General features: G+C 40.8%; 1 protein-coding gene across 1 annotated transcript in view; it reads right to left on the reverse strand.

Annotated features, from left to right (window-relative positions):
* GTF2A1 (general transcription factor IIA subunit 1) overlaps window positions 1–8,076 on the reverse strand; it is a 46,186-nt gene extending 38,110 nt beyond the window's left edge. The window contains exons 1-2 of the mRNA XM_030848693.2: window positions 7,618–8,076; window positions 3,671–3,772 (exon numbers count right to left, since the gene is read on the reverse strand). Of these exons, the coding sequence (XP_030704553.1) occupies window positions 3,671–3,772; window positions 7,618–7,647 (132 nt within the window). The 5' untranslated portion in view covers window positions 7,648–8,076. The remainder of the gene's footprint in view (window positions 1–3,670; window positions 3,773–7,617) is intronic.
* Between the last annotated feature and the right edge of the window lie 1,905 nt (window positions 8,077–9,981).

Consider the following 9,981-nt stretch of genomic DNA (forward strand, 5'->3'; position numbering starts at 1 on the left):
ACACAATTTACATTCAAATATAGCTTTATTGAAAATCAAGTGGTGATCATTTTCTAATGTATAGAAATCCTGAATCCCTATGTTGTGCACCTAGAACTAATACAGTGTTGTAGGTCAATTACACTTCAATTAGAGAAAAAAGCAAGAAAACCAACATTGTGCTTTATGCATCTTTTCTATCTCCCACAGTTCATACATTAAAGGAGACCCACAGTGTTAACAGATAACCTCAAGAATCAGGTTGAATTATTTTAATGTAGAAGGTCCCTTTCTGAATTATCTAGTTGAACTTCAAATTACAGGCACTCTCATTACTCATCTTAATTCATAATCTAATACACCACTGTATCCTTCACAGCCGTTTGGAAGCTTTTGACAGAAGTTTGTGAAACACTATAAAATGGTGAGAAAGGGGATAGAACTAATGATAGTCTTTTATAAAGCTTAAAATATGAAATATTGTTAGTTTTCATTAGCAAGAATATCCAAACCTACAAGGTCTAATACAGTAGCCACTAGCCACACGTGGTGATTTAAAGTGAAATTAATTATAATTAAATAAAAATTCAGTTCTTCAGTTCCACTAACCATATTTCAAGTGTTTAATAGCCACATGTGGCTAGTGGTTACCATACTGGAGAGCACAGATATAGAACATTTTCATCACCACAGAAAGTTCTACTGCATAATGCTGGCTGTCAGACTGTTAAAACTAGGGCACATTCTGGAAATTCTAATGAGATCCTGAAGAAATTTAGTGCAGAGAATTAAAATAACAAACTCATTTCAGTCTAACAGTTTTATATTTAAATTCAGCTACAACCCAGAATAAAAGCGTATGCCCCGTTTAAAAAACAACAAAAACATTAAACTACCTTTTTCAGTTAGATTCTGGAGCAAAGTGTTATTAATTTGTTTAATTAAGTATTTACTGAATGCCAACCACATATGCCAGGCATTGTGGTAGAGGTTGGAGATTCAAAGTTGAATAAGTCACAATTTTGTCATAGAAAACTAAGCATTAAACAAAAAATCAGTGCATAACCTATAAAACACAGATATTACTTTTTTTATACTATTATACTATATTATATGTACATATATCTGTATATACGTGTATACATGTATAAAGTCTTATGTACTAAAAATGCAGGTGGAGCTATTTGGTCTCAAAGATAGCTCATTCTGTTTGGAAAGAACACCTTGATTCTAACTGGGACCAGTAGGAAAATATCAACAGACTCTGTGAAAAGCAAGAGGAGATAACAACTTGGATTGACCACTAGTCTGACGTACCACAAATTAAAGCCTTTGGGACTAATTTTTTGCACCTAAAAATGCTGTACCTTCTACATAAGATCACAGATCTACAAGGACAACCATTATAAGGGTATAACATATTTATAAAATATTCATTACATGTAACATTAAGGAATCAAAATAAGCTTATTCTCTTCTTATTCATATCCCTGAGATACTTTATGTTTGAGTAGTTTATATTGCTATTCTTCCAACTCATGTCTCAGAGTTGGCATTCCTTCACTTGTATTTTTAAATACCTACTCTTCACTTTCAGTAACCATTACATTTCTCACAAGGTAAATAAATATTTCCTCATCTCATTCAAACCTATATTTTCCCTTCCTCACAGGGGCAGATTCGTATTGAAAATTCTACAGAAGCTGCCCACAGATGCTGCAACATTCTAAGATATATTTTATCACCACAACATAGGTGAGATTTGCTTTATTTAAAATAGTAAGTTGCTAAATTGCAGCCTCCACGCCTCTGTTGAATGGATAAATAAGACCACAACAAATGTTCCTTAGCATTCATTAACTGTGATTACTTATTTATACATAGCTCTAAAGGAGCTCAATTCCCAATCTCTAAGCCAGCAGTTCTAAAACTTTTTAGTCTGAGTCCTTTATCATTTTTACAAATTAATGAGGACCTCAATGAACTTTTATGAAATTTTAAATAAGATTTTTTTTTAATGTTGACATTTAAAAATAACGTGGGCTTCCCTGGTGGCGCAGTGGTTGAGAACCTGCCTGCTAATGCAGGGGACACGGATTAGAGCCCTGGTCTGGGAAGATCCCACATGCCGCGGAGCAACTAGGCCCATGAGCCACAACTACTGAGCCTGCGCATCTGGAGCCTGTGCTCCGCAACAAGAGATGCCGTGATAGTGAGTGGCCCCCGCTCGCCACAACTACAGAAAGCCCTCGCACAGAAACGAAGAACCAACACAGCCAAAAGTAAAATAAAATAAATAAATAAAAGAAATGCATTTCCATTTAAAAAATAAGATCCAGAGGAGTAAAGAAGAAAAAAAAAGAAAAAACAACGTATCCATTACATGTTAACATAAATACTTTCAATGAAAATAACCATATCTTCCAAAAAAATTTCGTGAGAAATGGCTTAAAAGGAAAATAGCTGGATTCTCATATCTGCTTCTACATTCAGTTTTCTTTCGTTGATGTATATGAAGAAAATCTGCCTTCTCATAGCTAAGTAGTTGGGAAAGGAAAAAGTATTTTAAGTGATGGTTTCTTAACAGGTAGCTGCAATGTACAATCTGAAACCATATACCAATTAACTTTTCAAACTCTTCGATTAAATGGAAAATATGAGTTCAGTGAAGTATGCAGACATGCCATATGTTAACACATTTCATTATAGAATATCATGAATAGAATATCAAACAATTGCATGTCTTAGTATCAACAATGATCTCATCTCAACCTTTACGTAAACATCTTTTTAATATTTGGTACATCAAAATGGGAAGCATGCATAAAGCCCTTCTGCTGCATATGGAAGAGTTATCTCAAGGAAAAGCACTTGTACATTTGAGTTGCAAGTTTAACTGGTCACTTTTTTCATGGAATACAACTTTTACTGGAAATATGACAAACATACTATGATTATTCAGATTTGGGCATCTGTCCAACCGCATGGACCCCTGAAAGAGCCTGTGGGGAAGTCCACTGACCATATTTTGAGAACCACTGTTTTGAGCAGTAAGGCAAAAATATTCCATGATTTCATGAGTCATTACACCATCAAGAAAACACAAATGCTAAATAAAAGTATCTATATATTTCTGCTTAAATCCAAGTAAATAGAAGAGGCAGAAAAGCAGCTCCCAAACTAGAATACATTGTAAACCAAATATTTGGCCCACATAGAGAATCGGACTCCAGAACATGAAATTTATCAAGCACTTAATCTCCACAACATAAATACATTTTAGAATACCAGTGCATTAAGACCACAAAAAAAGAAAAAGTAAAAAAAAAACCTTACAGGAATGTCAAGTAATTAAAACATAAATGGATATTAACTGCCCATTAATAATAGCTAATACTATTGCCAGGCACTTTGCTAAACACTTTATATAGTCATTACATTTAATCTTCAAAACAAGCCTAAAAGGTAAGTACTACTAATTCTCATCTCACATATAAGGAAACTGAAATATAAGCAGTTTGCCTAACGTCGGAGGAAGAATGGATGGTAGAGCTGGGATTCAAAACCAGCACCCTTCACATAACTATACTGCTTCCTGCAACAAAGTCAAATGGTCATCATATGGCAAAATTATGAAGTATAGTTTCTGACTGAAGAGAATGTTAAAAAAAAAAAAAAGCAGCAAACTCACAGTTTTTAGTTCCATCAGAACTTGTTCATCGACTCCATCATCCAAAAAGATGTCTCTCACATCGTTAATTACATCTTCAATCACAGATCTGTATAATTTAGGCTTTAAAGGGAAAATAAAAGACTGCTAAAAAACACTGCTTTTCACATATTAAAATATATAACATTTTCACAAATTCAAAACAAATGTAATACAACAGTCCCTTTTCCAACTCTCTAAAACTTATTTTAGAAGATGTAACTTTAAAGGTATGGCCATTCCCATAAACATCAACTGCCTTAGTTAAAATGAATTATTTGATGACTGCATATTTTAATAAAGGTTTTACGACTGTTTAATACAATTCATATACAGAAGATCATCACAGATACAAGGTCTATACAGTTTCCAGTTGTAATTACCCATGTTGTTATAGTCAAAACACTTAATGTGTTTTGACTATATCCAACGATATAGTTTTATGGGTTGCTATGTCTGGTTTTTATTATTCCTTGCTTGGTTTAACCCGTTGTATCTCCTAACGTCATCGCTGTCTTAACAGAAACTTATGTCCTGTGATTTGCCTGGTAATAATTTGCAACCTAATAAGTATTCAAATTTAAAAATCACCTAATTTTAGTTTTTGTTACCCAGTCTGTACCTTTAAATTATACCATCAAGCTGTTCATATAACCACAATAACAGGTCTCAAAGTCTCAGAGGAACAAGCCACAATGATCTCTTTTCCAGGATTTCTCTCCTACTACTGCCCAGATGATGCTATGGAATAGAACTATAAGCAGCCTCGATATTTATTTTTAAACTATTATTATTGTAACTATTATTGTTGGCATTACTTGGGGGGAAGCTTGCTTTTAGAAGGTTGCCAGAAAAATAAAATGAGAATAGATGTGCAAGCACTTTAAAAGCATAAAGTACTTTTTAAAAACCAAAAGGTAAGAGACTGAAGACTTTGCCCAACCCACATCCTATTTTTAATGGACAAAAGGAAGTTTGCTTGTCAGAGTGTAAAACCAGAGATGCCTTGCTATAAATCTTATCCATTATCACACAGAGCTAAGATCAACAGCCTTTTTATTTTAATACTTTGTCATTATCTGTGTTTTATATCTTGCTTAAAAATTACTGCTTACCCAATAAAACCAAGGGTTTGCTCTCATAAGCAAACCTCAAACATAAATAAATGTTTCATTAGCATCTCTCCCAGCAATACTGTTATCACAGAGGAAACCTCTTATGTGTCCTTGTCCAGGCAAAAATATAAATAATGAGTTCCTCTATACAACTTACCTCAACCATTAAAAACTATTTGTTCCTTTTCATTACAACCAGAAAAACAATTCATGTATCTAGTTTCTCACCTTTGCCGTTCCACTCACTCATCTTTTTATTTTGCCAAATCTGCCTCTATGAACTAAAATTATTCATGTGATTTCTGCATCTCTACAGTGCCTCCTTATGTTAGCATTCTGATTCTATATATAAAGGAAAGTCTATCTGACTATGGGTATCACCTTATCTATGGCAATTCAACTACTGAATTACAAAAATACATTTATAAAGTTTTTTTTAAACCAATGACTCAAGGCATTATAAAGATACAGTGTAATTTTAAATTGGTAGTATAAATCTCAAATTGACGATATAAATTATTTTTCCAGCAAAATAGATGTTGTTCTGGTGTTTCTGAAGTCGGTCATCCCTAAAAATATTCTGCTTGGATATCCACACATTTATAGGTACAATGTGCTTTCTTCTGGCACTCCCTACTTAATGAATCAATCTTGCTTTAAGATTTTGCTTTTGTGCTTTAATTAACCCACAACTTGACCACTTAATGGATTCATATGCACTATAGTTAAAGAAAGGGAAATGTGTATTATTCATGAAGTATATGCAATTTAAAATTGTTCAAGAGTTAAAAAGCGCGCAAAATACTGACGTTTTTCAAAGTATGTGAGTACACAGGCATTATGTGAAATAAGCAATTTCTGAATTATTTAGAATACTAAAATGTACTTAAGCCAAAGTTTTTGCCTTTTATGAAATACACATTAATTTAGGTTTGTCCTAGTTTTCAAAAACCAGATATTCCAAACTTAAAAACTCGTAAATTAAAGGGCCATTAGTGCCATTATCTAATGATTAAAGGATTTCTTTCAAAAGTGTTAGTACCTGGTACAATACTGGAAAATAAGTTGGATTAATTTCTATATTGGATATCACATTAACAGCCAATGCAGCAAAAACACCGTCTACTTAGAATTTTAATACCCAGTTTCCACTAAGCAAATTACTCACAATTCCCCGATCCATAAATGTACTGTAGACATAGGTCCTACGTCGAAGCTTTAGGCACTTACTATTTCTTTGAAAAGCTTCGTATCTCAAATATTTATTATAGGAAAACATAATGAAATATTAGGAGCTATATTTCTAACATTTCCTGAATACGTGATAAACAAAATACTACCAAAATCAAATCCTCCACAGCTAACAATTAATGTAGTAAACTTTTCAAAAAAAAAATTACCGACAATAATGCATGCATCTTCTGAATACAAGAACGATTAGACATCTGAGCTTAAATTCTCCTTAAAAATAAAAATAAAATAAAAGAGGATGGCAAGTCTATTTTCCCCTATCAAAGACCGCAAATCCCAGCTGCTGTATGAAAACAAAAACTTGGGGCTCTAAAAGCAGACCCGGTTGGGCACGAAATTACAGTGTACGCAAAGGATTTAGGAATAAACTGAGCTCTGCACGCGCCAGCCTCTCGCCTCGGGAGCACGCACCTCCCAGCCCCGCTCTCAGCAGCTCTCACTATTTAAAGCCGGATCTGGTGTTTAAATGGAGAGGCGGTGACGTAGGCCTGAAAAGCACCTTCCCATCCTGGCAGAGTCTATATTAGAGAGCGGCAATGGCTCTATATAAACAGGGCAGCCAAAGGGAGGAGGACCACAAGGCTCAGGGACTGAAAAGCAGGGTAAGCGGCCGCAGCCATGATGGATCGACCCGAGTCGTCAACGGTACGGAGCCGGGCTGCCGTGGGCTTGTCTGCATTTGGGACCGGGCAAAAAAGTGTTTTACTGTCATAATAAAAATAAGAGAGTGGGGTGGACTAGTGATCACATTTTGCGTTGGTGACTGAAAAGGTTATTTATGTGACTGCTTTTTGCAAACCTACGTGATCGCAAGTAAGAAAAAAGGGACAAACGGTGAGAAGTAGGCAAATTTCAAGGCGAAAGCGGGGCACTTTGACCACTACTGTAGGCTTTGTTTGTTTTGGTGCTTTTGCTAGTCGAAGATACGATGGGGGTTTTGCTTCCCCTTCGCCATTTTACCGATTCGGAAGGAACCGAGATAAGTGCTTTTCAACCTTCGTCCTTTTTTTTTTTTTTAAACATAAAATGGCCCCAATGAAGGCTCTTTAAGCACAACCGCCAAAACGCCCAAAGTAACCCCCAAAGTAGCCATTAACCTTTCACTGCGTTAAAGTGGATCGCGGTGGGTCTTGGGGATTCGCCCAGCTCCCCAAACACGGTTTTTGTTTTGAGGCTGCTCCGGGAGCCCTCCTCCAGCCGGCGCGGCCGGGCCCGCTTCGGGGAGAAGCGGCGGCGCCCCTCCCGCCCTCCCTCCTGGCGGCCGGGGTCTGGGGCCGGGGCCGCGCGCTCGCCCCGGCCCAACCGCCCCGCGGCGGCCCCAGGCCCAGCAGGCGCCCCCGCCCTCCCCGCCGCCGCGGCCGCAAGCCTCGGCACCCCCCCGCGCCCGCCGCCCGGCGCACCGGCCCGCTCCGCCTGAGGCGGGAAGCGGCGGCGGCCGCGGCGGCCGCGCGGGCGGCTGAAGAGAGTCGAGGCCGGGAGTCGCGGCCGTCCCCGCCCCCGCCCGGTCCGGCCGTTGCTGCCGCCTGAACGAAGCCCCCGCAGGCCACCAAACCACGTCCTTACCACGGTGTTTGTATTTGCCGAGTTCGCCATTTCCACACACAACACAAACAAGAGGGGGGCAACCCCGAGAAAAGATAAAAACAAAAACAAACAAACAAAAAAAGAACACCCGGAGGGTGACCCAAGCCACCGCAAAATTGGGGGGAAAAATTTTTCAAACAAAATCGTATTCTGACGGAGGAGAGGGGAGCGGTGAGAGGAGGTAGAGGAGGAGAGCAGTCCTCGGAGCTAAAAACTCGAGAATCGCCCTTAAAAAAAAAAGGCCACGACCCTTCAGGGGTCCTGGGGGGCGTTGCCCGCTCCCCACCCCGCACCAAGGAGGGAAACCACCACCGGTCGCCGCTCCCCGCGCCGCCGCTGCCGCCACCGGCTGCAGCTCCAGCCGTCCGGTCCGCCCGCTTCTCCCCTTTATATAGTGAGCCAACAAGCTGCGCGAGCCGCCGCCACCGCCGCTGCCGCCGAGAGACAGGGCGGAGGGGGAGGGAGGGGCGGAAGGGGCGGGGGCAGAGGTGGGCGGGTCTGAGCGCGAGACACCGCGAGAGCCGCGTGCGCAGGCGCGCCGGGGCGGAGGCCGCCGCGCGTCGTCACGCGCAATGGAGGCTGTTGTGAGGGCAGGGCCCGGGGACTTAAGTAGTGAAGTTGGACCTCTGTCTCCCCAAGTCTCGCGTGATCACGTGGTCGGCACCCAGGCGGAAGTCTCCTGCACCTGCTTTGGGATGAGGAACTTGCTAAGCATTGCTGGAAAACGCGTGAGTTCTGGTGACACAGGAGTCCAGAGCTAGCTGGGATCGCCGCGCGTCGGGCATTTATGCGCCGTCGCGCGGTGGAGGGGATACGAAATGCTGAAGGGGCGCTGGCTGTTGCCCCGCTAGGAATGGCCGCGGAGGAGGGCCGGTCACGTGGCCCAGCTTCTTGGCCCTGGCACGCTCGGACTGAGGGAAGTTTCAAATGCGGAGTCATCTCCGAGAACGGGCTCGACTCAGATTCCGATTTCCGAGGCGTTGGCACCTCTTCCCTAGGATGGGCCTTTAGCTTGCAGAATTGTGTACGAGTTCCTAAAAGGGATGAAAGCTGATTTGGGCTCCCCGTAAACACATTCCAGAATTAATAACACCTGAAGCCGTATGAGTTCTCTCCATCAGTAAGCTACAAAGTCTCTGGGTTTAAGTTCCCCAAAGGTCCGGCCTCTACTATCCCACGTACTTTAAATGACTTTTCAAGGTGGTGGAAATGCCACCCCCCACCCACCCACCGCCAACCCGAAACACTGATAACCGGGATTACGATCGCACAACTTTTCCCGGTTTTTAAAAATATTGCCAAAATTCAGTGACTCCACATGGTCAGGACATACTAACATCTGAAATACTTGGCATGTGACACACCAAGTCACATGGCCTTTCGCTGCGGAAGAGGGGCAGAAAATGTCCATGTCTTGGACTGCAACTCAGTAGGCTTTTGACCTGTTCTGTCCAAGCTAATCTCGCCTTTATATCAACATTTCACGCAGAACAGAGAATGCTCTGTTTAGAAGGCAGAGCTCACAGTACCTAATTTTCTTGTCCCTAGGAATTTCCAGAGACATGGAATGTAGTCTGGACAAGTGAGGGAGTTTATCCTCAAAAGGCAAAGCAAAACAAAATGTCAAACTTGTATGCCTCTGAAACCATAGTTGAGGAATATCAGTTGCTTCTCAGTTCGCTGCACAGCTGCTTGTTTGGGAGCATCAAAAGAACAACAACAACAAAAAAAAAAATCACAGGAAATCATAGTGTTCTTTATGTATTATATAAAATTATGATTCCGTCAACATTTGTAATTCATTTAATAGTCGGGTGACCATTAGCCGGAAAAGTTATACTAATACTTTTCACTTCTTACTATTTTAAGAGGACTTGTTACCTCCTTATGTAAGTACTACTTTTTAAAAATAATTAATTAATTTATTTATTTTTGGCTGCATTGTGTCTTGGTTGCCGCCTGCCGGCTTTCTCTAGTTGCCCCCAGCGGCGGCTACTCTTCATTGCAGTGCGCGGCTTGTTAGGAACCAGGCTGCACAGCAGGAGGTGAGTGGCTGGCAAGCAAAGCTTCATCTGTATTTATAGCTGCTCCCCATTGCTTGCACTACCGCCTGAGCTCCACCTCCTGTCAACATTATGGTGAGTTGTATAATTATTTCATTATGTATTACAATGTGATAATAATAGAAATAAAGTGCACAATAAATGTAATGTGCTTGAATCATCCCGAAACCACACCCCCCCCTGCACCGCCACCCCCCCTCCCCAGTCCGTGGAAAAATTGTCTTCCATGAAACTGGTCCCTGGTGCCAAAAAGGTTGGGGACTGCTGTTTTGGAGAATAC

Source organism: Globicephala melas, chromosome 2 (assembly GCF_963455315.2).
Source record: "Globicephala melas chromosome 2, mGloMel1.2, whole genome shotgun sequence".
NCBI classification, from domain to species: domain Eukaryota; kingdom Metazoa; phylum Chordata; class Mammalia; order Artiodactyla; family Delphinidae; genus Globicephala; species Globicephala melas.